The sequence below is a fragment of the Lagopus muta genome, chromosome 27 (assembly GCF_023343835.1).
Source record: "Lagopus muta isolate bLagMut1 chromosome 27, bLagMut1 primary, whole genome shotgun sequence".
NCBI lineage: Eukaryota > Metazoa > Chordata > Aves > Galliformes > Phasianidae > Lagopus > Lagopus muta.
In genome coordinates this window covers 1,591,564-1,619,068 of record NC_064459.1, presented here as the reverse complement: position 1 = coordinate 1,619,068, position 27,505 = coordinate 1,591,564, and the positions used below count along the sequence as shown (strand labels likewise).

General features: G+C 60.7%; 2 protein-coding genes across 5 annotated transcripts; one reads left to right on the top strand and one right to left on the bottom strand.

Annotated features, from left to right (window-relative positions):
- The first annotated feature begins 229 nt into the window (after positions 1–229).
- Positions 230–21,011, top strand: FER1L5 (fer-1 like family member 5). Its single transcript, XM_048927976.1, has 45 exons — positions 230–314; positions 510–565; positions 644–735; positions 809–1,109; positions 1,179–1,307; positions 1,383–1,445; positions 1,515–1,565; positions 1,641–1,671; positions 1,754–1,869; positions 1,956–2,076; positions 2,839–3,074; positions 3,270–3,357; positions 3,440–3,525; positions 3,609–3,722; positions 3,811–3,985; positions 4,080–4,204; positions 6,762–6,929; positions 7,892–8,047; positions 9,227–9,340; positions 10,936–11,099; positions 11,171–11,285; positions 11,357–11,476; positions 12,107–12,277; positions 12,782–12,881; positions 12,980–13,057; positions 13,133–13,314; positions 13,404–13,562; positions 13,642–13,740; positions 14,461–14,622; positions 14,700–14,883; positions 15,530–15,616; positions 16,077–16,222; positions 16,307–16,462; positions 16,536–16,627; positions 17,736–17,906; positions 18,673–18,821; positions 18,907–19,046; positions 19,462–19,550; positions 19,621–19,716; positions 19,811–19,952; positions 20,038–20,137; positions 20,207–20,400; positions 20,500–20,609; positions 20,683–20,830; positions 20,914–21,011. Exons 1-45 carry the CDS (start codon positions 230–232, stop codon positions 20,974–20,976), a joined length of 5,724 nt encoding a protein of 1,907 aa, XP_048783933.1. The 3' UTR covers positions 20,977–21,011.
- A 115-nt stretch (positions 21,012–21,126) lies between these two features.
- On the bottom strand, positions 21,127–27,382 carry LMAN2L (lectin, mannose binding 2 like). 4 transcript variants are annotated; one of them, XM_048928204.1, is made up of 9 exons: positions 27,237–27,382; positions 27,036–27,154; positions 25,867–25,984; positions 25,619–25,701; positions 24,540–24,572; positions 23,990–24,151; positions 23,806–23,920; positions 22,556–22,675; positions 21,127–22,407 (listed from the first exon to the last, which is right to left on the bottom strand). In XM_048928204.1, exons 1-9 carry the CDS (start codon positions 27,361–27,363, stop codon positions 22,265–22,267), a joined length of 1,020 nt encoding a protein of 339 aa, XP_048784161.1. In that variant the 5' UTR covers positions 27,364–27,382; the 3' UTR covers positions 21,127–22,264. The 4 variants fall into 4 exon arrangements, 3 of the variants coding, with proteins under 3 accessions (XP_048784161.1, XP_048784162.1, XP_048784163.1); XR_007373409.1 differs by lacking the exon at positions 21,127–22,407 and adding an exon at positions 22,821–23,070 and having other exon boundaries at positions 22,584–22,675; XM_048928205.1 differs by lacking the exon at positions 24,540–24,572 and having other exon boundaries at positions 21,131–22,407.
- Positions 27,383–27,505: the final 123 nt, after the last annotated feature.

Here is a 27,505-nt window from a genome sequence, read left to right as displayed (position 1 = left end):
ACATGAAGACACAGCGACATGGGGACGGCTGGACACGGTAACACAGAGCCACACAGACGTGGGGACAAACGGACACAGCGACACAGACGCACGGTGACACAGCTCCTGGGTGACATGGGGACACCCACCCTACAGCAGCATCGATGTCCCTTCTTGTGCCCCACCCCAATGCATTCAGGAATGTGACGGCACCATGGTGACAGCGCCGTGGTGACACAGGGACACGGCCATGCTGAGGCTGCTGGTGGCCAGTGCTCACCTCCCGGCGGCCACCGGTGCAGGACCCGGTGTGCACGTTTATGCTCGCTTCAGAGGTACTGCTGGGGACAAGGGGACGTTGAGGTGGCTGTCCCTGCACTTCTGGGTGGCAGCAGCCACCTTCGTGTCGTCGTCACGGGATGGGGTGGCACTGAGCCACCTCATGGGGTGGGATGCTGTTGGATGTCCTCGTGGGATGGTGACGTGTGCCACCCACATCAGTGTCCACAACCCAACTCCTGTCCCTCCAGGTGTCCCCAGGAGCACCCGGGTGGTGCCAGCAGAGCGCAGCCCAGCATGGAACGAGGTGAGTTGACCCAGAGGTGGCCGACAGCAGCATGGGGGCACGTGGCCACCCTGCCAACCTCTGTCCCCCATCCCACAGACGCTGGTGTGGCCTCTGGCCGCACGTCCCCTGCGCCCCACGGACAGCCTGGCCCTGCGCCTGCAGCTCTGGGGTCAGCCAGAAGCACACAGGTGAGTGTCGCCCTGTGAGCACTGCAGGGTGCCACCCCCACGGTGGCTGCGCTCACTGTCCCCATCCTTGCAGGCTCCTGGGTGCCACCACGGTGCCTCTGCGCTGCCTGGCGGAGGACCCCGGGCTGCCGCTTGATCTCAGCCAGCTCCCATTGCGAGACCCTCAGGGACATCCCACAGGGGCCACTGTTTCTTTGCGCTGCTCCTACGTCCCCCCCGGGCAGGTGGCAGCAGGGAATGTCACATCCCAGCCGCCAGAGGGGGTGGCACCATGCCTGTCCCCCCCACGTCCCACCCCAGTGGTGGGGACAGCCATGGGAATGGCATCGCACCACCACCCCAAACCTGCAGCGGGGAAGAAGGAGGATTTCCAGGTAGGGCACCCAAGGGTGAGGTGACCCTCAGCGCAATGTCCCTTGTCACCACATTGCCGTGTCCCATAGGTGCGGGTCAGGGTCCTCCAGGGCCACCAGCTGCAGGGCAGTGCCATCAAACCGGTGGTGACGGTCCTCATCGGCGAGCATCGCTTCAGGAGCAGGATCCGTGCTGGGAACAACCCCTACTACAATGAGGTGGCCCTGGGGACAAGGACCTGCTGCTGTCCCCTCATCCATCTCCAATGCACTCATGGCTTTGCCCGTTTTTAGGTGTTTTCTCAGCATTTCCACCTGACCCCCCTTCAGCTGGCAGCGGTGCCCATCCACATCCAGGTCGGGGTCGATGGCACCTTGGGGATGGTGACAGCGTGGCGGCCGCTGACTTTGTCCCCAACCCCACAGGTTCTCAACTCCAGGGCCATCCGTGCCGATGCCATCATCGGCGCCTTCAAGGTAAGGATGACAGCGGGGGAAACGGGGTGACAAAGCTCACCTTGGCCCTTTTCCTGCACTGCCTGCTCCCAACAGCTGGACGTCGGCACCGTCTACAACGCACCCGGTAGGTGGCCCTGCATGGTGCTGGTTGCCCACGGGGTCACCGAGCTGCACAGAGGTGATGTGGGTGTCCCCAACCGGAGCAGGGCGCAGGCTGGGTGGGACGTGGCTGAGCCTGCAGCACCCCCGGCACCCCGATGCTGGATGCTGTGGGTACCTCCGTATCGGCGCGGCCGTGCTGCGTGCCGGCGAACCCGTGTCGGTGAGCACCTTTAAGCATCGTTGTGTTAATGGATTAATTAACTAAAACATAGCCTGTATCGGTACATACGTATCTTTTTCTTAAAGGAACGGGAGGAGGCAGCAGGGAGCCAGGAGGTGGAAGCCAATCTCTTGCAGTCTGCGTTGCTCACCCCATGCGTGGCCACGCTGCAGCTCCGCATCTACTGTGCTGAGGAGCTGCCCTGGGGTGGGTGAGGGCTGCGAGGGGCGTGGATGCCACCAAACGTCCCCTAAGCCTAAAACTGGCCCAAACGTTAGTCCTAACCCTAGTGCCAACTCTAACTCTAAGCCTAGCCCTAATCTCACCCTAATATAGCCCTATAAAGAACCCTAACCTAACCCTGACGCAGCCCTAACAGTAACCTAACCCAACCCTAACACTAACCCAACCTTAATTTATCCCTAACTTAGCCCTGACCCTAAACTCACCCTAACCCAACGCTAATCTAACCTAACCTAACCCTAACCTAACCCTAACCTAACCTAACTCATCTCTAACCTTAACATAACCTAACCCTAACCTAACCTAACTAAACCCTAACCTAATCCTAACTCATCCTTAACCTAACCTAACTCAACCCTAACCCTAACACTAACCCAACCTTAATTTATCCCTAACTTAACCCTGACCCTAAACTCACCCTAACCCAACCCTAATCTAACCTAACCTAACCCTAACCCTAGACTAACCTAAATCAACCCTAACCTAATCCTAACTTATCCCTAACCTTAACATAACCTAACCCTAACCTAACACAACTCTAACCTAATCCTAACCTAGCCCTAACCCTAACACAACCCTAACCCTAACTTAACCTAATCCTAACACAACCCTAACACAACCCTAACCTAACCTAACCTAATTCTAACCTGACCCTAACCCTAACACAACCCTAACCTAACCCTACCCTAACCCTAACTCAACCTAACGCAATCACTCCTGGCACAGAGGAGCCATCCCGTCCGTTCCTTGCCGGCAGCAAGAGGAGCTTCGTGGCAGTGGCAGTGCGCGCCAGCTTTGCGGGCAGGACGGTGGGTGCTGGGGGCACAGTGGGTGCTGGGGGCACAGTGGGTGCTGCTGACCCGTGCCCAGGGGTGACAGTGTCCCCAACACAGCTCTGCACTCGAGCGATGCCCCCCGATGCCAAGCCCACATGGAACGAAGTGCTCTTCTTCCCCCTGCGGGTGAGACGCCCCCCGCCCCAAGTGGGCTCTCCGATAAACCCCTTATTTAAGATCCCCGATTGAATCCTCGATTTCCTCCCCCTCCCCAATTTTGTCCCCCCAGCTGCCCCCGCTCTGTGACGCCGTCGAGCTGGCCATCCTTAGCGGGTAATTGGGGCATCCCTCAATTTGGGGGTCCCCCGGTGTTGCCCCCAGCCCTCACCCCTTGCCCTCAGGTCCAAGGTGCTGGGCACAGCCAAGCTCCACCTCTCCCACATCTCCTCTGCCGGTGCTGAGCTTGAAGGTGAGTCTGGTCCCACTTTTAGGGGGGAGGGGGGGTCCCAGCTTGCAGCCCCTCCCTTCCTGAACCCCATGGTTTGCTTTAGGAGGGGTCCCAGGTTTCTTACCCTGCTTCGGACCCAGCTTCCTCCCCTTCTATGGTCCACGGAGAGATGCTGCTGATGTGCCCAGCGTGAGTGCAGTAGGTGACAGCATGGAGCATCGCCTGCATTCAGGGGGGACGCAGCCCCCCAGCACCCCCCCTCTATGTTACAGGACACCATGGTGGCATACAGGGGCCGGGTGCTGCTGGAGCTCAGCACCCACACAGGGGACTCCGATGGGCGCCAGCAGGACGCCATCGCCCCGGAGGACATCACCCGTGTGCAGGTGGGGACACAGGGACGCGTGGTCGCTTTTTATCCCAGGGTAGGGGGGAATTATTTGGGTTTTTGGGGGGCATTTTCTCTTCTTGCAGCGCCTTCTGCCCCGCCGCCACCGCCTGGGGCTCTGCGCAGTGTTCTACTCTGCCACCATGCTGCCCCCCACATCCGAACCTCTGTGCTTCGAGCTCAGCATCGGCAACCATGGGGACACCGGGGACACCTCGTGCCGCCCCGCTGCCACACCGCAAGGCCACCCCCTCTTTGATGGTGAGCAAAGCAGGGGACACCCCCCGTCCCCTTGGGGACACCATGGGGTGCTCATCCCACTGGGATCCCTGTGCTCATCCCGCTGTGCGTGCAGGGAACCACTACTACTACATGCCTTGGCATGACAGCAAGCCGGTGGTGGCTGTCACCTCCAGCTGGGAGGACGCTGGGCAGCGGTGGGACGGGCAGAACCTGATGCACAGTGTGGGCGAGAGGCTGGTGAGCAGCCAGGGGTGGGGGGAGGCGTGGAGGTGGGGACATGGGGGGATGTGGGGACAAATGGATGTGGGGATATGGGGACGTGGGGACATGGGGCACAGGGGGTGAGGATGTGGATATGGGGACATGGGGACATGGGGATGTGGGAATGCAGGGACATGGGGACAAATGGATGTGGGGATATGGGGACATGGGGCACAGGGGGTGAGGACGTGGATATGGGGACATGGGGACATGGGGATGTGGGAATGCAGGGATGTGGGGACAAATGGATGTGGGGATATGGGGACGTGGGGACATGGGGCACAGGGGGTGAGGATGTGGATGTGGGGACATGGGGACATGGGGATGTGAGAATGCAGGGACGTGGGGACAAATGGATGTGGGGATATGGGGATGTGGGGACATGGGGCACAGGGGGTGAGGACATGGATGCAGGGACATGGGGACAAATGGATGTGGGGACATGGGGACATGGGGCACAAGGGATGGAGACATGGGAATGTGGAATGCAGGGACGTGGGGACAAGTGGATGTGGGGATATGGGGATGTGGGGGCATGGGGCACAGGGGGGTGGGGACATGGATGTGGGGACACATGGACATGGGGATACATGGGTCTGGGGATGTGGGGACATGGGGCACAAGGGATGGGGACATGTGGATGTGGGGATATGGGGACATGGGGAGACATGGATGTGAGAACATGGGGACAAATGGTGACATGGGGCACAGGGGGTTGGGGACATGTGAATGTGGGGACACAGAGACATGGGGACACATGGGTGTGGGGATATGGGGACATGGGGATGTGGGGCACAAGGTATAGGGACATGTGAATGTGGGCATGCAGGGACATGGGGACAAATGGATGTGAAGATATGGGGACATGGGGTGCAAGGGATGGGGACATGTGGATGTGGGGACATGGGGACATGGGGAGACATGGATGTGAGAACATGGGGACATGGTGACATGGGGCACAAGGGGTGGGGACACGAGGATGTGGGAATGCAGGGACATGGGGACAAATGGATGTGCAGATATGGGGATGGAACGCATGGATGTGGGGACACACGGATGTGGGCACGCAGGGACATGGGGACACACGGGACGGGGACACATGGAAGGGTTTGGATTGAAAAGGACCTTAAAGTTGGACCGTAACGATGCTCAGATGGATGTGGGGATGCAAGTATACATGGACAGGGGAAAGTGGTGACCCCTACAGACATGGGGACACGGGGATGTAGGGATGGGGGACGTGGGGACACACAGACATGGGGACGGGTGGCAGGGATGAGCAGTGGGTGGGGGCTGGTCAACGGTGAGGTTCCACAGGAGGGAAATGTGGCAATGCTGCGGAACGCGAGGCCGGATGCCCTTGGGGACGTTGGCAGGAAGCTGCTGCGTGAGCTGGCGCAGGACTGCAGGTCAGCAGGCGGAGGGGGGGCTGTGGATGCTTTAATCATTGACCCCAATGCTGGAAGTGGGGTGGGGAAGGGAGCCCAGCACCAGGGAGGATGCAGTGGGGCGTTCTGAGGAAAACATGGGGCACTGGAGGGAAAAACAGTGGGGGTAAATGGGAGATTTCAGGGGGAAACTGGGCGTTTGTGGGGGGTGATGCAGGATTTGGGGTGAAAGTTGGGCACAAATAGGAGAAAACGGGAAATCTGCGGGGGAAATAGAGCATTTATGGGGGAGGAAATGGGGCATTGGGGGGAAAAAAATGGGTGTTTTGGGGGGGAAGGGGACGTCGGAGGGAAAAAATGATTCAGTTAGGGGAAAAATGAGCATTTGAGGGCCAGACGTGGAGCGTTTTGCAGGGAAATTGGGTGTTTTAGGAGGAAAATCGGTGTTTCTGGGGGGGAAAGTGGCATTTGGGGTGAAAAATTGGTGTAATGGGGGGAAATCGGGTGTTTTTTGGGGGTGGGAGTATTTTAGAGGGGAGTGGGGGGGCAATTCTATGGAGATATGGGGCGTCTGGAGGCCAAAGTGAGGTTGTGAGAGCTATTGGGGATCAGGGGGGTGGTTGGGCTGGAGGATCTTGGAGGTCTTTTCCTACCTTGGTGATTCCATGGTTCTATGAGATGGGGGCTTTGCTGAGGCAGGAGTGGGTTGGGTTGGATGGCAGTTGTGCATTTTTGGGGAGGAGGGGAGGACGGAGGGCATTTCTGAGGTGGAAATGGATGCTTGAAATCCTGAATGTGGCGCTCGGGGACACGGCTGAGTGGAGGGCTGTTGATGAGGGCAGCATGGTTGGGGCATGGTTGGACTCATCTTTGAGGTCTTTGCTGACCTGAGTGATTCTAGGATTCTATGATATTTTTTAATGAGAATCAGGTGTATCTTGAGAGAAAACGGGATGATCTGTAGGAAAACGAGGCTCTTTTTCAAGGGAAACAAGGCGTTTTGTGGAGGATCTGGGCTGCAATTATGGTGTCATCTGGGATGAAATGAGGGGCGTTTTGGGGTGAAAATTAAACATTCTGGGGGCAAACCAGGCAGGTGAGCATCCCCAGATCCTCTCCCCAGGGCTGCCCTGCCTGTGCTGCAGGCCCAGCACCCCCGGACGCGGCTGGACGTGGAGCTGCGCGCCGCCCGCCTGCAGCTCCTGCAGCTCCTCGCCTCGGCTGCCGCTGCTGGGCCTCCGCACCGGGCCTGGGCCGAGCTGCTCCCCGAGGCCGAGGCCTGGCTGGGCCGGGTGGCCGCCCTGCAGGCTGAGGTGTGGAGGAAGCCCCGTTTTGAGGGGGTTTTGTGGTTTGGGTTTTTTTGCCTCTTGATGTCACAGAATCACACACACAGAAAAACAGAACGGCCAGGGCTGGAGGGACCTCGAGGATCGCGGAGCTGCAACCCCCTGCCGCACGCAGGGCCACCAACCTCCACATCCAACAGCAGCCCAGGCTGCCCAGGGCCCCATCCAACCTGGCCTCCAACACCTGCACGGATGGACGGGGCATCACAGCCTCTCTGGCAGCTGTTCAGCCCCTCCCCGCTCTCACAGCACACAACTTCCCCTGACATCCAACCTCCAGCTGCCCTCCCTCCATTCGTTTCCCCTCGTCCTGCTGCCATCTCCCCTTGCACAGAGCTGACTCCCCTCCTGCCTGCAGGCTCCCTTCAGGCACTGCAGGCTGCACTGAGGTCACCCCGCAGCCTTCTTTTCTCCATGCTGAACAAGCCCAGCTCCCTCAGCCTGTCTTCGTGGTGGAGGTGCTGCAGCCCCTGCTCATCTCTGCGGCTCCTCTGCATCCTCTCCAGCAGCTCCCTGTCCTTCTTGTCCTGGGGGCTCCAGCCCTGGACGCAGTGCTGCAGATGGGGCCTCACAGGAGCAGAGCAGAGGGGGACGATCGCCTCCCTGTCCCTGCTGCCCCCCCTCTGCTGATGGAGCCCAGGCTGCCATTTGTTCCCCAGCTGCAATCACACACTGCTGGCTCGCGTTCAGCTTTCCATCCCTCAGGACCCCCGGCTCCATCTCTGCAGGGTGCTCTCAAGCACCGCTCCTTCCAATCTGTGCACATACCTACGGTTCCTCCAGCCCACGTCCAAAACCTTGCGCTGTGCTGTGTTGAACCTCATTAGGTTCACCCACACCCACTTTCCAAGCCCGCTGAGGTCCCTCTGAACGGCATCCCTTCCTTCCACACGGGTGTCCCCCCTCCATCTTGTCCTGCTCTGTCCCAGCCTCAGGCCGGTGTTCCCGACGTGTTGCTGTGGCTGCGGAGCGGTGCCCGCTGCCTGGCCTGTGCCCGCATCCCCGCACACCGCCTCGCCTGCTCAGCCCACGGCCCCGCAGCCTGCGGGTGGCTCTGTGGACGGACGCACACCCTGATGCTGGAGGTAAGGCCACAAGCAGCCCTTGGACCCCCCATGGCCCCTCAGCGCCTCTTCTACCTCCCCATTTCCCCCAAAATCCAGTCCATTCCCCTCCGTGTCCTCTCCAAATCTCCTCCATATCCCTTCCACTTTCCTTCGGTGTCCCATCTGTATCCGCCCCATAGCCCCCTCTACAACCTCTCCATATCCCCGCCACGTCCCCTATGTGTTCCATCTATGTCACCTCCATATCCTCCCTGCAGACCCTTCATGTCCCCTCCATGTCCTCTCTCCCTGTATGCCCATTCACCATTCAAACCATGTCACCTCCATCTCCCCTCTCTATGCTCTTCTCATTCTCTCCCTTGTCCCCTCCGTCTCACTCCCATGCCAACTCCATACCCCCTCCACTTTCCTCTCCGTGGTGCCTCCATGTCCCATTTATGCCACCTCCATGTCCCCCCTGTGTCCTCTCTAAGTCTTCTCCATATCCCCCCCACTTTCCTTCAGTGTCCTGTGTCCCTCCATAGTCCCCTCTACAACCTCTCCATATCCCCTCCGTGTCCCATCCGTGTCCCATCTATGTCACCTCCCCATCCCTTCCACATCCCATCCATGTCCCATCTGTGCCACCTCCATGTCCTTTCCCTTCATGTCCCCTCCATCTCCTCTCCCCCTGTATATCCATTCAACATTCAAACCATGTCCCCTCCATGTCCCCTCTCCATGCTCTTCGCATCCTCTCCCAGTCCTCTCCGTATCTCTTCCATGTCCCCTCTGTGTCACCCCCATGTCAACTCCATGTCATCTCCATGTCCTCTACATGTCCCATTTATGTCACCTCCATGACCCCCCATACCCAACCCCTCTCTATCTCCAAGTCCTCTCTGTATCCCATCTAATTCACTTCCATGTCCCTTCTGTGCCCCACCTGTGACATCTCCACATCCTCTCCACATTTCCCCCATGTCCTCACATGTCCCATCTATGTCACTTCCCTGTCCTTTCCACGTTCATTCCACATCCCATCTATATCTTCACCCTGTCCCTTCCATGTCCGCTCCGTGTCCCCTCTGTCCCCTCCATTTTCCCTCAACATTTCCCCATCTCACCTCTTCCTCTATACCTTCCCACATCCCCTCTGTATCCCTACCCTCCATGTCCCCTTTGTGCCACACTCATGTCCCCCCACGATGTCCCCAGGTCCCAGGACACCTCCATGCCCAGCTCCGGGTCCGGCTGTGGTTGGGGCGTGTGGCTGAGAGCCAGGAGCTGCCGCGTTACTTGGAGGGCGCCCTGCACGTCTATGCTGAGACAGTGAGTGCTGGGCAGGGGACAGCGAGGTGACACTGGGACAAAGTGACATCGTGACGTGGTGACGTGGTGACACTCTGTCGTGGTGGTGAGATGATATGGTGACATGGTGACACCGTGATGTAGTGACACAGTGACATGATGACATGGTGACGTGGTGACACTGTGACGTTGTGACACCATGACATGGTGACACGATACCAGGGTGACACAATGACATGGTGACATGGTGACACCATGATGTAGTGACACAGTGACATGATGACATGGTGACGTGGTGACACTGTGACATGGTGACACCGTGACGTGGTGACACTGTGACGTATTGACACAGTGACATGGTGACATGGTGATGTGGTGATGCCATGATGTGGTGATGAGGTGATATGGTGACATGGTGACACCGTGATGTAGTGACACCATGACATGGTGACGTGGTGACGTGGTGACACTGTGACACTGTGACACCATGACATGGTGACACTATACCAGGGTGACACAATGACATGGTGACATGGTGACATGGTGACGTAGTGACACAGTGACATGGTGACATGGTGACGTGGTGATGCCATGATGTGGTGATGAGGTGATATGGTGACATGGTGACACTACGAGGTAGTGACACAGTGACATGATGACATGGTGACGTTGTGACACCATGACATGGTGATGAGGTGATATGGTGACATGGTGACACCGTGAGGTAGTGGCACAGTGACATGGTGATGCCATGATGTGATGATGAGGTGATATGGTGACATGGTGACACCACGAGGTAGTGACACTGTGACATTATGACATGTGACATGGTGATGAGGTGACACAATGATGACATAGTAACGTGGTGACATGATGACGTTGTGACATGATGACGTGGTGATATGGTGATGCAGTGACACAGTGACATGGTGACACTGAGACATAGTGACACCATGACATGGTGACACTGTGACATGGTGGTGAGGTGACATGGTGACCATGACAACACTGTGACGCAGTGACGTGATGACATGATGATGTGGTGACACGGTGACACTGTGACATGATGGCATAGTGACACAGTGACATGGGGACATGATGACATCACGATGTAGTGACATGGTGATCTGGTGACACTGTGATGCTGTGACATGGTAACATGGTGATGTGGTGACACTGTGACATGATGATATGGTGACACAGTGATGCTGTGCCATGACAACATGATGACATCGTAACATGGTGATGCTGTGACATGGTGACATGGTGACATAAAGACGTGGTGCCACCATGACATGGCGATATGGTGACACAGTGATGCTGTGCCATGACAACATGATGACATCGTAACGTGGTGATGCTGTGACATGGTGACGTGGTGACAAGGTTGCAGGGTGACATGGTGACACCATGACGCATTGATATAGTGACACAGCAGTGCTGTGACAGGACAGCATGGTGACATGATGGGGTGATGAGGTGACGTGGTGACGCCATGACGCAGTGACACGGTGACATGGTGACATGATGGGGTGATGAGGTGATGAGGTGACGTGGCGATGCCATGGCGCTGTGACACGGTGACATGGTGACACAGCGGCGCCCCATTCCTACAGTATGAGAACCAGATGAAGATCCTGGGCAAATGGAGCAGGCAGGCGCTCCCAGCTCGCCCCAGCTTCTCCGACGTGGCCGGCAGAGTGGCGCTGCCCCGCGAGCGCATCCGACCCCCCCAGGGCTGGTGCTGGGATGGGCCCTGGGCTGTGGAACCGCCACGGAGGTGAGAGCCCAAGGGACACCCCTCCCCGTGCGTGGGGACAGCGAGGTGATGGCAGCTGCTCCCGTCCTCAGGCTGCTGCCGGAGCCCGAGGCTGGCATGGACGAGGTGCTGGAGGAGGTCTATGAGAACCAGAGCCGGCGGCGCGGCGGGGAATGGGGACCTGCTGCTGTGCCCAGCACTGATGTGGTGAGAAGGGGTGACACGGGGGGCAGTTGAGTGGCACAGATGCCCCAGAGCTCAGCTTCTGTCTGCTGCAGGCCGGCGCGGCGGTGCCCCCCAAGGAGGAGGTGGTGTGTCCCCAAGGCTGGCACGTCACCGATGACTGGCGGGTGGAGGTGACAGGGGCCGTGGATGAGGCTGGTGAGCGATGTCCCCATGTGGGTGTGCTGGGTTGAGGGGGTGGCAGAGGTGACGACGACAACGTGGGTGATGCAGGATGGGAGTATGGGGTGAGCGTGGCGGCCGGAGACCCCTCACCTGCATGGCACCCCAAAGAGGAGATGTATCACACACAGCGACGGCGGCGATGGCTGCGCACCCGGCGTAGGGACAGCAGTGCCCAGGAACAGGACACCGATGTGGTGGTGGGAATGGGGTGGCACATATGGGGCTGGTGGGGTGGCAAGGAAAAGGGTGATAGGATGGGGGGGACAAGGATGGGGTGGCAGGACCAGTGTGGGAGGTATGAGGATGGAAGGGGATGGGGAGGTGGATGTGAGGGTGGTAGGGAGGGGGTGGCAAAAATGGAGTGCTGAGGTTGGGGGTGACAAGGATGGGGTGGCAGGGTGACCAGAGTGGAGTGGCGCAGGTGGGGTGGCAAGGAAGGGGGTGACAGGATGGGGTTGAACAGGATGGGGTGGCTGGAAGGGGGTAGCAGGGGTGGAATGGCAAGGATGGGGGTGGGTGACAAGGATGGGGTGGCAGGGACAGGTGTTTGGCCACCAGCCCCCTGCTCTGTGCATCCTTCTCTCCCCACACCATCACCTTTGTGCCACCCATCCCCACAGCACAGCCCCGAGGCTCCGGATAAAGCATGGGAGTACGCATCCCTGTGGGGCGGCCGCTTCCATCTGCAGCACCGAGCGGGTGATGCGTGCCGGCGGCGCTGCTGGCGTCGGCACATGGTGCCAGAGCTGCCCTCATCTGTGGCTGCCATCTTCCTCCTCGAGGGCACAGCGGTACGGATGGGGATGGACGGAGGGATGAGAGGGATGGGGGTGAAGGGAGGGACAGAGGGATGGAGGGAGGGATGGAAAGGGATGGAGGGACAGGGGGATGTGGGGATTTGAGGACAGGGGGATGGATGGAGGAATGGATGTAAGGAGGAAGAAACAGGGATAAAGGAATGGGAAGGACAGAGGGATGGAGGGAAGGAGTGACAAGGGGCAGAGGGATGCAGGGATTCAAGGACAGAGGGATGTAAGGACAGAGGGATGGATGCAGGGATGAAGGGACAGAGGGTCAGATGGATGCGAGGGCAGGCAGGGAGGGAGGGAGAGATGGATGCAGGGGTGGGACGGAGGGATGGACAGAAGAATGCTGAGAGGGAGGAACAGAGAGAGGCATGCAGAGGTGTGGGGATGCAGGGACAGTGGGACACAGGCACAGCGGGATGGGGGGACATGAGGACAGTGGGACAAGGGGGCCGGGTTGACTGCCCTAGCCCACATCCCAACTTGTAGGATGCAGAGGAAATGCCAGAGAGCAAGCAGATGGCAGCAACACCCAAAGGCCGGGGACACCCCCAGCACCCCACGCCTGTCATCCTCTGCACCTTCGAGCGTGAGCCACAGGACACAGGGGGAGGATTCTGGGGGTCCAGGGGTCCCCAGTGCTAACACTAACCCAGAGCCTCCTGACACCCCTTCCTCCTTCCTCAGGACCCAGCTCCTTCCAGCTGCGCTGTTACCTCTTCCAAGCGCTGGAGCTGAAGCCCCACGGCACCAAGACCACAGCAGGTGGGACCCCCCCCCAGCACCCTGACCCCCTCCAGCAGCACCTTTGGGTGCTGACAGTGGGCGCTGCTCCCACAGACCCCGTTGCCCACGTCTCCTTCATGCACGTCAGCCAGAGCACCCGCGTGCTGCCCGGCACCCTGGACCCGGTTTGGGATCAGTCGCTGCTCTTCCATCGGGTGCAGCTCCATGGGGACCCACGCGGGCTGCGGGATGAGCCCCCAGCTGTGGTGGTGGAGGTGTTCGATCAGGATGGAGGGGTACATTGGGGACACCCAGGGGTGGGGAGCACCTATAGGCAGTGGGCAGCCATGGGTGGGGGCATCCGCGCCCTGTCGCTGCCTCGTAGGGTGCTGGGAGCTTCCTCGGGAGAAGCGTGTGCACCCCAAAAGTGTGGCTGGATGTGGGGCGCCGGAAGCCCCCCCGGCTGCAGAGATACCCACTGCAGGGACCGGGGGGGCCGGCCGGGGAACTGCTGGCTGCCTTTGAGCTGCTGCACGAGGCTGAGGTGAGAGGTGGGCAGCAGGGGGTGGGGTGGGGGCTCCCAGGGTCTGTCCCCAGCATTCACACCCCTGTCACCCCAATAGGACGGGGCGATGGCACGGCTCAGCACCCCGCCATGGAGACAGGGCACCTTCAGCATCCCCCCAGGCATCCGGCCGGTCCTGCGGCTGATGGCATTGGAGGTGATGCTGGGTGGCAGGGAGGAGAAGGGGGAGGGATGAGGTTTGGGGCAGGGAGGGGAGAAGGACATGGATGAGGAAAGGGGTGGGGAGCGGGATGAGAAGAGGATGGGGACATGAAAAGTAAGATGGGATGGGATGAAATAGGACAAAATGGGAAGGAAGGGGACAGGATTGGGTGGGATGGGATGCGATGGAAAAGGGAGGGATGGGAGGGGATGGGATGGGATGGGATGGGATGGGATGGGATGGGATGGAAAAGGGAGGGATGGGATGGGATGGGATGGGATGGGATGGGATGGGATGGGATGGGATGGGATGGGATGGGATGGGATGGGATGGGATGGAAAAGGGAGGGATGGGATGGGATGGGATGGGATGGGATGGGATGGGATGGGATGGGATGGGACAAGATATGATGGGATAGGACAAGATGGGGACAGGGAGGCTGGGGACAAGGATGTGGACAGAGACAGGACAGCAATGAGGACAGGAATGGGAACAGCGACAGTAATGGAGATGGGTTGGGGATTGGGTTGGGCACAAGAATGGGGTAGAGGTGGAGAATGGGATGAAGATGGGAAGGGGACAAGAGTGGGGATGGAGACCGGGAGGCAACAAAGACAGCAATGAAGAAGATGGAAATGGGGATGAAAAGGACAGGGATGCAGGAAAGGATGGAGATGGGTGAGGGACAGGGGTGAACGGATGTGGGCCCTGCAGGTGCTGGCGTGGGGGCTGCGGGGGCTCCGTGGCCGCTGCCTGCTGCCTGTGCGCGCCCCCAGCCTGGAGGTGCAGTGTGGGGGGCACGTCCTGCGCATCCCCCCCATCACCGACCTCGCCACCAACCCCAATTTCCCCATCAACGCCTTCCTGCTGACGCTGGTGAGCACACAGGGACGGGGAGCAGAGCCCACCCGTGGGTGCTGGCAGCCCGGGGTGACGGCGTGGCTTGGTCCCAGCACCTACCAGTGGATGAGGAGTATGTGCCCCCGATCCGGCTGCGGGTTTTGGACACGCAGGGCTTTGGGTTCCGGCCCCACGTGGGCCAGGCGTGTGTGCAGGACCTGGCGAGGTTCCGCCGTGAGCCCGATGGAGAGGAGCAGCTGCCCCAACCTCGTGTCCCTGTGTCGGGTTCCAACCCCGGTACAACCCTGTCCCACCCCCCCTCGCCCCTGCCCCATCTCTGCCCCATCCATGCCCTCTCCCTGGGACCCTCTACTGCATCCCTGTCCCTTCCCCATCCCTCAGATATCCCTGTTCCATCTCTATCCCTACCACCATCCCGTTCCTATTCCTACCCCATCCCTGTCCGTCCCTTTTCTGTCCCTCTTATCCTCCTACCCCCTCCCTGCCCTGGCCCTGACTCCAGTTCCTCCTTGCCCCATCCCTGTCCCATCCCATCCATCCCTGTCCCATCCCTGTCCCATCCATGCCCCCTCCCTGTCCCACCCCCTCCCCCCCACTGTCCCATCCCCGTCCTTCTGCAGGACGCTCACTTTGTGTCCCCCCCACACACAGCTGCTGCTTGGGGCAGGATTGCTCAGGTGAGCCCCCCCTGTGTCCCCTAAACCTGTCCCCATCCCCAACAGCCCAGGCTGTGCCATGGGGTCCCCCCGCCTCCTGTTCCCAAATGTCCCCCCCACTCCCAACAGATGCTGCCCAAGGTGGCCGCTGAGAAGGGGGCTGCAGACAAGGTGGGCAAAGGAACTGGGGGCCACCAGGGGCCACCAGAGGCATCCTGCCTCACCCTGCTGCCCACCAGGACACGGAGAGGGAGGAGGAGGATGAGGAAGAAGGCGACTGGTGGAGCAAATTTTACATGGCCATGGGAGACAAGGCAAAGAGCCACCGAAGGACACACAGGGACAGCCTGAAGGTGAGGGGAACAGCGTGACATGGGGCAGGGGATGGGGATGGGGTGGGAAGAACAGAGGTGGGGATGGGGGTGGGAATAGGGTGGGACTGGGACAGGGATGGGGTGGTGGTAAGAATAAAGATGGGGATGGAGGCAGGGATGGTTGGTGATAAGGATATGGGGATAAAGAGGTCAGGGATGGAAATTGGGGGAGAAACAGGATGGGGATGAGGGTTAGGGATGGAAAGTGATGAAGAAGTGGTTGAGATGAGGATGGGGCAGAGGTGAGAACTGCGGTGAATACAGGATGAGGACAAGGACCGGGACAAGGCTGGGGATGGGGGGTGAAGACGAGACGAGGACAAGGACAGGAATGGGACAGGAATGAAGATGGTTGGGGACAGGGACAGTGATGGGATGGGAACAGCGATGAGGAAGGGGACTGGAAGAGGAGAAACACCACAGCAGGGATGGGGACAAGGCAGCCCCGCTGTCCCGCAGGTGTACGGCTGTGAGCTGGAGGCGGTGCCCAAATTCGAGGGGCTGCAGGATTTCTGCCAGACCTTCCCCCTCTACCAGCCGGGGGGGCAGCAGGGGGACGACCCCGTGCCTGTGGGCGAGTTCAAGGTGAGACCCCCGTGCCCACAGGGACCCCAGACCCAGGATGGGGGGAACTCGGGGTGCACGGCCATGCTGTCCCCCCGCTCCCAGGGGCTGTTCTGTCTCTACCCCCTACCCGAGGACCCCGGGGTGCCCCCGCCGCCCCGCCGCTTCCAGGAGCTGCCCCCCAGCCAACCCCAGCAGTGCCTGGTGCGCGTCTACATCGTCCGTGCCTTCGACCTGTCCCCCCGTGACCGCAATGGGATGGTGAGGCCACCGCCGCGTCCCCCACCCCGTCTGTCACCATCTGTCACCCTGACGGCCCCCTCCCTGCTGCCAGTGTGACCCCTACGTTCGTGTCTCGCTGGGAGCAAAGACACTGGGCAAACGTGACCACTATGTGCCCAACACCGTGGAGCCAGTTTTTGGCAGGTAGGGGCACCGTGGGTGGCTTGGTGGCACTGCCACTCCTGGCTGGCACAGAGGAGAGGTGCCCAGGAGGGTTGTTGGAGCTCTATGCTGGGGGATCCCCACCCCCCATGCCACCATACCCCTAACTTGCCTTCAGGTCTCTGTGCCAGCAGTTCTCTGTTAGTGTGCCCCCATTCCTCGTGCTGGAGGGTCCCTGCAGCATCACATCCCCCTCCCTCATGTCAGCAGGTCCCCATGCCACCAGCTCCCCATTCCCCATGCAGGTGTGCCCCTATAACACCACATCATCATGGCAGCAGCTCCCCATTCCTTGTGACAGCAGGTCCCCATGCCAGCATGATCCCATTCCCTATGCCACTAAGTCCCCATGCCACCAGCTCCCCATTCCTCGTGACAGCAGGTCCCATAACACCAAGCCCCCACGCTACCAGGATCCCATTCCCCATGTCACCAAGTCCCCATTCTCCACACCAGCAGGTCCCCATGCCATCAAGTCCCCATTCCTCTTGCCAGTAGGTCCCATAACACCAAGTCCCTTTGCCACTGAGTTCCCACTCCCCACGCCACCAAGTCTCCATGCCACCAGCTCCCCAATCTCCATGATAGCAGGTCCCATAACACAAAGTCCCCATGGCACCAGGATCCCATTCCCTCTGCCACCAGCTCCCCATTCCTCACGACAATAGGGCTCATAGCCAAGTTCCCATGCCACCGAGACCCCACTCCCCATGGCAGTTGGCCCCCTAAAACCAAGTCCCCATGGCACCACACCGGCTCCTCGTTCCCCATAATAGTAGCTCCAACAAAAATGAGTCCCTATGCCACCAAGCTCCCATCCCCCACGCCACCAAGTCCCCATTCCTCATGATGGTAGGTCTCATAACACCAAGTCCCAATGCCACCAAGGTCCCCATGGCACCAGCTCCCCCTTCCCCATGGCAGCAGGTCCCATAACTCCCATTCCCCACACCACCAGCTCCCTATGCCCCCCTGTCCCCATGCCAGCACATCCCACACCTGTCAGCCCCTGCCCCGGTGCCAGCAGGTCCCCATGCCCACCGGTGCTTGTCCCCACGTGGGCTCACCTCGGGGCTGACCCCACTGCCAGGATGTTCGAGGTGATGGGCACCATCCCGTTGGAGAAGGACCTGAGGGTCTCACTGCTGGACCACGACCTGCTGCCACCCGACCAGGAGATTGGAAGCACCACCATCGACTTGGAGAACCGGCTGCTGTCCCGATTCCGTGCCCACTGTGGGCTGCCCCGTCTGTACCGCATGTGGGTGACCCCCGGAATGGGGAGGGGGCTCTGGGATTGGGGGTAGGGATGTGGGGAGGGGGTGGGTATGGAGGGATGAGGGCAAGGGAGGTGAGGAGGGCACAGCGGCATGGGGACAAGGAGGATATGAGGGGTACAGGGGTATGGGGACAAGGAGATGGGGACGCAGACATGGGGAGGGCACGGAGGCACGGGGACAAGGGGATGGGGGCCATAGGGGGACAGGGGGGCAGGGAGGTGGGCACAAAGGTGCGGGGACAAGATGGGGAGGGCACAGGGACATGGGGACACAGAGTTGATGAGGGCATAGGGATGAAGGAAGGTGGGGAAAAAGAGGTGTGGAGGGCACAGGGGATGAAGTGGGTACATGGGATAGTGACAGGACTGGGAACAGGAAACGGGGACAGAGTGGGCAGGGATTTGGGGATGATGGGGTGGGATGGGACAGGAGCAGGGATGGGGATTGGTTGGGACCAAGGGCAGAGGGAACTGGGAACAGGGAGGTGGGGCAGGGTTGGCATAGGGGGCATGGGGAGCTGGGAAGGGCACGAGGGGATGGGCACAGGGGAGCTGGGGATGGGGTGTGGGACGGGGTTGGCACAGGGTTGGCATAGAGGACATGGGGAGCTGGGAAGGGCACATGGGGACGGGCATGGGGAGCTGGGGATGACACAAAGGGGAAGACGAGGGGATTGGGTGGGCACGGGGCTACAGGGTGGGCGTGAAGGGATGAACACCACAGCCCTCAGCCCCACACTGCCCACAGGGACGGCCCTGGGTGCTGGCGGGACCAGCTGAGCCCCAGCCGGGCACTGGAGCACCTGGCTCGCACCCGGGGGCTGCAGGCACCCGAATTCAGCGCCGATGGAACCGCCGTCATCTTTGGGGGCTCCACCTTCCTGCTGAGCCATTTTGGTGGGTTGGGGTCTGGGGGGGTGATGGAGGGGGGGGGGGTGATGGGGTCTCTCCGATGGTCTGTCCAGAGGGTTTGGCATTGCAGAGAGTGGACCCCCCACATATCGTCACCCTGGGGCGCCCCGGGAGCGCCTGGCCCTGCATGTGCTGCATGCATGGAACCTCGTCCCCGAGCATCTGGAGACCAGGACGCTGTACAACAGCGCCCAGCCTGGGCTGGAGCAGGTGGGGATGGGGTGGTGGGGACAGCGGGGTGCAAAGAAATGTTGGGGGTGATGGGAAAAGAGGAGTGGTGGGGATAGGGGAACCTGGAGAGGTGCTGGGACTGGGGGGTGGTGGGGACAAAGCTGAGGGTGGTGGAAACCTCGGGCATGGAGGGAATGCAGTGGGGCGAGAGGGAGGGATGCTGGTTTGGGGGCAGTGGGGACCCTGGGATGACAGGGACAGCCCAGCAGGGAGGGATGCTGGTTTGGGGACAATTGGGACACCATACCATAAAGCGATGCCTGGGGATGATGGGAACAGGGGGTGGTGGGTTGGGGGGGGGTCCTAACGCAGTGGGCACAAGGTGGGATGCTGGGGGTGGGTGATGGGGAGCTCACAAGGGGACAAGCGGCAGCACATCCACCCCACGGCACAGGGCAAGGTGCAGATGTGGGTGGACATCTTCCCCGCCAGCCTCGGCCCCCCTGGACCCCCCGTGGACATCACTCCCCGCAAACCCCAGAGGTGAGAGCTCTCCACGGGACAGGGATGTCCCCGGGGGGAGGCGGGGGGGTGACACAACCCCCCTCCCCAGCTATGAGCTGCGCTGCGTGGTGTGGAACACCCGCGACGTGGAGCCAGGGGACATCAGCGCTGCAGGGCAGAGGATGAGCGATATCTACGTCACCGGGTGAGCACGGGGCCAGCGCTGCGTCCCAAAGGCCGTGGGGACAAGGGGGGGGGGGCCGTGAGGACAGCTGTACCTCCCTCCCCACGGCGTGCAGCTGGCTGGATGGGCTGGAGGAGCAGAAGCAGAGGACGGACGTGCATTACCGGGCGCTGCAGGGCGACGGCAGCTTCCACTGGCGCTTCGTCTTCCCCTTCCAGTACCTGGCAGCCGAGCAGCGCTGCGTGCTGCCCCGCAAGGTGCCGTGCCCCGTGGGGAGGGGGGGGAGAAACGAGGTTTTGGGAGCCGGGAGTGACCCCCTTCTCCTCCCCTCGCACCGTGCAGGAGCATTTCTGGAGCCTGGATGAGACGGTGCTGAAGGTGCCCCCGAAGCTCATCCTCCAAGTGTGGGACAACGACAAGTTTTCGGCCGATGATTTTTTGGGTGAGGGTCTCTCTGCCCACCCGAGGAGGGGCACAGAGGGACACCCAGGGCTGACGCTTCTCCCTGCAGGTGTCCTGGAGCTGGAGCTCACCCGGCTGCCCCGTCCAGCCCAGCGGCCGCAGGACTGCACCCTAAAGCCACGTCTGAGCCCCTGGCCCTGGGGGAAGGCTCGGGGACCCCCCCGTTTCTCTCTGTTCCGACAGAAGCTGGCGCGGGGTTGGTGGCCCTGCGTGGTGCACGAGGGTGGCGCGCAGCGCATGGCGGTACGGCGGGGAAGAGGAGGGCAGTGGGATTTGGGGGGGGGAGGAGAGAGGGCAGGGAAACTCATCCCGCCCCATATCCACCCGCTGCTCCTCCTGTAGGGCAAGCTGGAGCTGAGCCTGGAGCTGCTCGACGAGAAAGAAGCAGAAGAGAGACCGGCGGGGAAAGGCCGGGAGGAGCCCAACGCGTACCCACCGCTGCAGCCCCCCGTGTGAGCCTCGCAGATCCCGAAGGGCACAGAGGGGGAGGCAGGGGTTGGGGTGACGCAGCTCCTCGTCCACCAGGCGCCCCGACTCGTCCTTCCTGTGGCTGCTGGCCCCGCTGCGCGCCCTGCGCTACGCCGTCTGGCGGCGGCACCGGTGCCGCATCACCGCGACCGCGGCTCTGCTGCTGCTGCTCCTTCTGCTCCTCAACTTCATCTACTCTGCCCCGGTGAGCGCAAAGGGCCCCCAAACCCCCTCCTGCTGCTCACGGAGCCCTGCTGAGCCCCCCTGCCCCCGTTTCTCCCCCCTCAGGGTTACTTGGCCATGAAGCTGGTGAACCCGCTGCGCCTCTTCGGTGCTGGGAGCAAACACTGAGCATCCACAGCGACGGAGCACCGAGGGGGCGCAGCCCCATCCCCTCCTTAATAAAATCAGAACTGAGACGGGCGAGGCAGAGCGGTTCTGTGAGCAGAGCGCCAGGAGGAGCTCAGCACGAGGAGCGCAGCGGTGCCACACACACACCAACATTTATTCCAAGACACGTTACAGCTGGGAAGAGGTGCACACGTTTCACTCCTGGCTCTCAGGCAAAACAGAGGCAAAACATCACAGAGCAGCCCCCTTCCAGGCCCCGCAGCGGCTCTTCGGGCACTTTAACAAGCTTCCATCCACCCCAGTACAAGCATCCTGCCCACAAGGCACCGTTCCCCGCACGCTGGGACCCATCCTGGGTCAAAAACAGCTCCCAGCCCTGCCTGCAGCACCCATGAGCAGAGTGCTGCCACCTGGACGCGCTCAGAGCTCAGGGACGCACCGACCTGCCGTCCCTGTGGGCACCCCATGCCATCACCCCCCAGATCCACAAGAGCAGCTGCAGGAGCCCAGTGCAGCCCCTGGGGCGACGCTGCTTCTTCCCATGAGAGAAACACAGCGAGGAGTCACTGACAGAAGCAGTCACTGAGGTAGGAATAAACCAGGACTCCCTGGAAGGCAGCGAGGGCTGCGGCTCTGAGAGGCCCCCGTGGTTCAGCTGCTGCTGCTGGGAGCAACGAGCCGGCAAAGCAACGACATGCAGGCGGTGTTGGAGGTGTGTGGAGGCACAGAAGGCCAGAGAGGGACAGAGCTGAGCCCCAGGGCAGCAGCAAACAGGGACTGAGAAGGGAGAGTGTGGTATTGAACCCTGCCTGGAGCGGGGAAGCAGTCAGCGTGTCCTCAAAACACCCAGCACCGGGGGTTAATGGATGGAGGGGCTGCACAGAGGTTTGAGGGGCGAAGAAAAAGCAGGAGTGTCTCTAAAGAAGGTCTGAGGTGGGTGATGGGAGCAGCCTGAGCAGGAGAACAGCTTGGCAAAGCCCTCCTGGAAACGAAACGGCTGCAAAGGGGTCGTGGCAGGAACCCGGCGAGGAAAGCAGGGCTGGGACTTCACAGCCAAAGCGGTGACCACTGCGGATGTGCGATGTGTGAGCCACCTCCAGCAGCTCCCAGAGCCCAGCTCCAGCTCCCAGCAGGCCTGCAGGGGACAGCAGCTTCATCCCCAGCACAACGTGGGTCCCCTCTGGCACCGGGGGAGTCCAGGAGCCCAGTGACAAACAGCAGCCGTCCCCACCGTGGTTCCTGGGGACACCGGGGGCGCTGCCACGAGGCAGCCTGTCACACTGCAGCTTCAGTAGAAATGCTTCCGGCTCTGCTCCTGCCACTTGTTGTACACGATGACTCCGATGACGATGGCGAAGACGACGGCCACGAGGGAGAAGAAGACAATTAAGAAGAGAGCCAGGCCGCTCATGGGCTCCAGCGGTGCCTCCACTGCAGGGGAGAAGAACAGCCGTGAGGCCTCGGTTGCTGCGCAGCAGCTCATTGCCATCCTCCCGACCAAAGCGGCACGATTCCTAACAGAGCTCAGCTGCTTCGCTGCTGAGACGCCACAATTCCTGCTCCTCCACCCCCCACTTACTTCCTGGCAGCTTGAGGTTGTCCACCACAGGCAGGTAAACCTCCTTGTCCCGCCGCTCCTCCTCCGGCGTCCGCTCCACCGTCAGCTGGTACAGCTTCAGAGAGATGATGTCGTGGTTGTCTGCGAGCAGAGCAGATGAACCCTGAGGTGTCACCCACCAAAACGGCCCCAGCCAGGGATGCCAACGCCACCGGTGGCACCGTGGGACGTCGTCGCTCAGCCAACGGCCCCTGGATGCCAGCTGTCCCCTCCCAGCAGCACTCACCTCCTCAAGGCAGGCTCTGAGCTCTTCCAAAACCTTCCAGGAACCTTTAAGCTACTTAAACCGACAAACAACAGCCCAGACCGAGCCACGGTCTGACCCAAAAGCATTCACGCTCCCCCATTGCAAAAGCAGAGTGTTAGAATCAGCCTCACATGACCCTATTTCCTCTGCTTGTGACCGGGGTGTTATTAGTGGGACAACGCGAGTGCTCCAGGCCAGCCTGCCAGCTCCCAGGGCATTAGGCAGAGATCTGAGGAAGAAAAGGAACTTTTGTTGGAGCCAACACCGGGCCCAGACACCAGCCAGTGTGCTTTCATAGGGCGTAACTCAAAATCAGGCTTAAAACCTGCCCGGCGAGACAGAGCTGGGTAACTCCAGGCCTCACAGCACCCCAAGCAGCACTGCAAGAGAAGGGGTGAGCAGAGAAAGGCAAAGGGCTTCAGCTCCTGCAAAGCACCGCTTCCATCAGCCCACCCTGCACCCTTCCCCAGCACCACTGCCCTGCGGTTAGGAAATGCAGAGCAGACTCCAGCTGCTCTGACAGCACAGCCAGCACCTCTGTTCTCACGGCGTTTTAAGAGCAGTGTTTTAACCCCCAGCAGCAGGACAGCAGTGATCTCAGCGCTGCCCTCAGGCTCTGCCCATCACAGATGAGATTCTCGCTCTGTTCTGCTCCTCCTGAGGCTCACAGCTTGGGGACCAACCCTCCCAAGCAGCCGCTGTTTGGCAGGAGGTGCTGGCTGAGCTCTGCCCATTCACTGCCCAGACGTCACCGCCAGCCTCATCTGATGGCAGATGGAGCTCAAAGCTGCCTATGGAGCTGCACAGCACACCCAGACGGGGATCCGAGCTCCCCAAGATGAAAAACAAAGTTCCCTCAAGCAGGAGGAGATCCTCAGGCGCTCTGGAAGCCCCTCCACGCCTCAGCTGCATCTCCAGACACCCAAAGCTGCACAGGAGCTGCTCAGGGCCCACGCAGCACTACCTGAGAGGTCTCCGGTGACAGAGGAGGTCCCAAAGTAGTACCCACGGGGCAGGCGCACGCCAGGCACGTCGATGCAGTCCCTCCACTCCTGCTTACCATCAATATCTATCAGCACCTGCAAACAAAGAGGTTCTGGTAGCACCAGCACGGCTGCCCGAAAGCCCCCCAGCAAGCAGCAACTCACCGTCAGCCTCCTCTTGACGTAGCGGATGACCAGGAAGGTGTCGTGGTTGAGGTTGCGCACCATGGCTGTGCAGCCCCCCAGCTCCGTGGGTCTGCCGTCCCTGTCGTGGTCGTAGGTGAGGGAGCCGTTGTTCACCATGGCGGAGATGTAGGGGAAAACACGCTGTAGGGAGAAGGGCCAAACTCAGCTCCCAACTCTGCCCCGGCATCGCAGTGCGCCCACGGGGTCTGGAAATGCTGGATTTTGGGTGGTCCCAGCTGGAAGCAGGAGCTGGGATCACTGTGGGTCCTTTCCCACTCGGGACATTCTGTGATCCTGTGGCTTCCTACTGACCCCAGGTTCCTTCATCCCAGCTACGCTTCCCCAAAAGCTCCATCCCTCGTCATCCCCTCGCCTTGGCTACCACACATGTAGGACAGAAGAGGAAGTTCTCATGCTTGCTCCCTGCTCACGCAGGGGTGCCTGCAGCTCCACTGAGGGAATTCCCTTACTGAGAGGACAAAGTATCACCAAGCAGCTCGGAAATGGGGATGTCAGCAAGAGCCAGTACCTGATTTCCTGGGCTGTACCTCCTCTTCTGAGCCTGCGAGTCCAGTATCGCAAAGCAAGAAAGAGCACAGAAGCAAAATGGTCACAGACCAGAGTTTAGCAACTCGAAATTGCAACCTGGGAATCCTCTGTGCGCAGCTCAGCGAGGGCAAAAGGCAGAGGGGGGGTTCAGCTGCTGGGGCTCTCAGGCAGGATGCAGCTGGCGGGCTGGAGAAGCACAGCCACAGCCCTGCACCAACAGCGCACCAATCCCTGCATGGTGCCAGGAGCACCACAGCCTTCGGTCAGAGCACACCAAGGCACGGCTATGAGCACAAAGTCCACCCAGGGCCACAGCAGGCTGCTAGCAATGTTTGCTCGTTGTTTATTCAGCAGCTGCAAGGTCAGGGCGCATCGCAGCGGTGCCCCCTGCATCCTCTGGGGGCTGCAGAGAGGAACCAGGGCAGCCCTGGGGGTACAGGGAGAGCACTGAAGGTTGTGGGGGTAAAACAGTGCCTGTTTACCAGGAGACCCGCAGTGACCAAAAGGCGAATCGTTTCACAAGTGACAACAAACCAGCACCAGGATGGGGGAGGTCAGGTTTTAACCGCCTCACGACCCCAACCAACACCAAAAGAGCTCCAGACAAAAAGCAGACACAGCAGGCAGAGCAGCAGAGCGCAGGCACGCTGTGCCCCCTCCAAAAGCAGCCCCAGCACGCAGCCAGCTGGGGGGGCAGCCGGGCTGCTGCTCTGCTCGAGCTCCATGAAGTCCACGTTTGCTTCCCCCCAGCTGCTGCTTGCCTGCAGCCTTCCAAAAGCTCAGCAGCTCACCACGCAGCGGTGGTGACCCATTTGTTTTCTCCTACCCTGCTTTTTCTGGGTGAAGGTGACAACAAATCTGCTCACAGACTGCCTCACTACAAAGAAACCGACCACGCAGGGAGGAGAAGGAGGCAAGGCAAGCTGAGTAATCCCTGCTGGCAGCCAGCCGGCCTCCAATTTCAGATCCAAAAAGCTCACACCTCGCTGGCTGCAAGTTGAGCTCGGTGCTGAGCTGCCCACAGTGCAGCCAGCAGGGCGCACATCAACCCCAGCTCACCTCCTGCTGCTTCTCCTCGTTGGGGTAGGTGTCCACAAACACCCCCAGGCCCAGGAAGTTATCCTTGCTTCCAAAGACGGGTCCTGGGGGGGAAAGGACAGACAGTAAGAAGGACAGAAGGACAGAGGCCCTGCAGTTCCTCAGAGGGATCCAAAGGAGTGCACAGAGCCTCTCAGGCCACTGCGTGCCCCAGAGAGGTGAACCAACAGCCCTCCCTGCAGGCACAGCCTCCCTCCAGCAGGGTTTACCTTGCTGCATGCGGTCCTTGGTGTACCAGATGGCAAAGCCGTCACCATTCAGGTTCTTCTTGCCTTGCCCGTGGATTTTGAAGTGCACCTGCATCTCCCAGTCACGGAGGTAACACGGCTGCGAGGAGGAACAACCCCTCAATCCCAAAGTCTCTCCTTTGGAACCCATTTCTCCACCCCCAGCCCAAGCTCACACACCTCAAGCTCCCCCAGCACACCCTACACTCCCCAACACCACTCAAGACACCATTTTTTCCCCTAAAACCTCACATCCCAGTGCCACCCCCACCCCAACTTTCCAGCTCCAAACCCATTTGCATGACCTCCCACCCATCCCAGATCCCTGCGCTCCAAAACCTCTCCCTCTGAATCTATTTCTCTACCCCCTCCCCTTAAGTGCAGACACCCCACATCCCTGACCCCTCCCCTACATTTCCCCCCCCCCCCCCATCTGAATCCATTTCTCCAGTTCCATTTTATTGCCCCCCACATCCCCCTCCACTCTAAAATCTCTCCATCTGAACCCCCTTCCCCTCCTCCTGCCCTCTCCTATCAAATGCAGCTGCACCACAACCCTGACCCCTCTCCCACTCTGAAGTCACAGAATGGCCAAGGTTGGAAGGGACCTCGAGGATCGCGGAGCTGCAACCCCCTGCCACACACAGAGCCACCAACCTCCACATCCAACAGCAGCCCAGGCTGCCCAGGGCCCCATCCAACCTGGCCTCCAACACCTGCAGGGATGGACGGGGCATCGCAGCCTCTCTGGCAGCTGTTCAGCCCCTCCCCGCTCTCACAGCACACAACTTCCCCTGACATCCAACCTCCAGCTGCCCCCCCTAAGTCTCTCAACCTGAACCCGTTTCTCCCCCCTGCCATCCCCTCTCTAAGTGGGATACCAGTCGGAGGATTCCCTATAACCCCAAATCTCTCCATCTGAACCCAGCCCCCTTTACTCCCCCTACTATTCCCACCCCCTTCTCCATATACCCCCCCCAACACTCCAAAATCTCTTTTGAACCCATTCCTCTTCCTCCTGCTCCCCCCACACCCCCACCACCTTCCCTACATCCCACAACCTCCAAACCCCTTTTTTACCCCATTTCTCCACCCCGGCCCCCCCCGAACTCCCCACCCCACCCCCCAAACCCCCGCACCCCGGTTCTCACCACACGGTTCCACACGGCTCCCCACTTGCTCTGCACGTCGGGCGTGAGGCGGATGTACTGCGCCATCACCATGGCGTTGCCCTGCAGCTCCCACAGCCCCGCGCTGGCCGAACCCACTCCTGTCGGGTCCACACCACCGGTCGGTACCGGGCCTCGAGGCCCCGACCCCGGCCTGCCCTCCACCCCCACTCCCCCCCTCACCCTGGTACGGTTTGGACAGCGAATGCTCCCGCTTCAGATGCTCTTCCATCTGTTCGGCCCGCGGCCCGCCCAGCCCCACCGCCACAACCAGCAGCGCCAGCCCGGCCCGCCACCGGCCCGCCGCCATCTTGCCTCCTCCTCCTGCCAGCCCCCCGCGTCCATTGGTCAGCTCTCTCGGCCCGCCTCCCAGCCCCGCGCGTCCATTGGTCAGCTCTCTCGGCCCGCCTCCCAGCCCCGCGCGTCCATTGGTCAGCTCTCTCGGCCCGCCT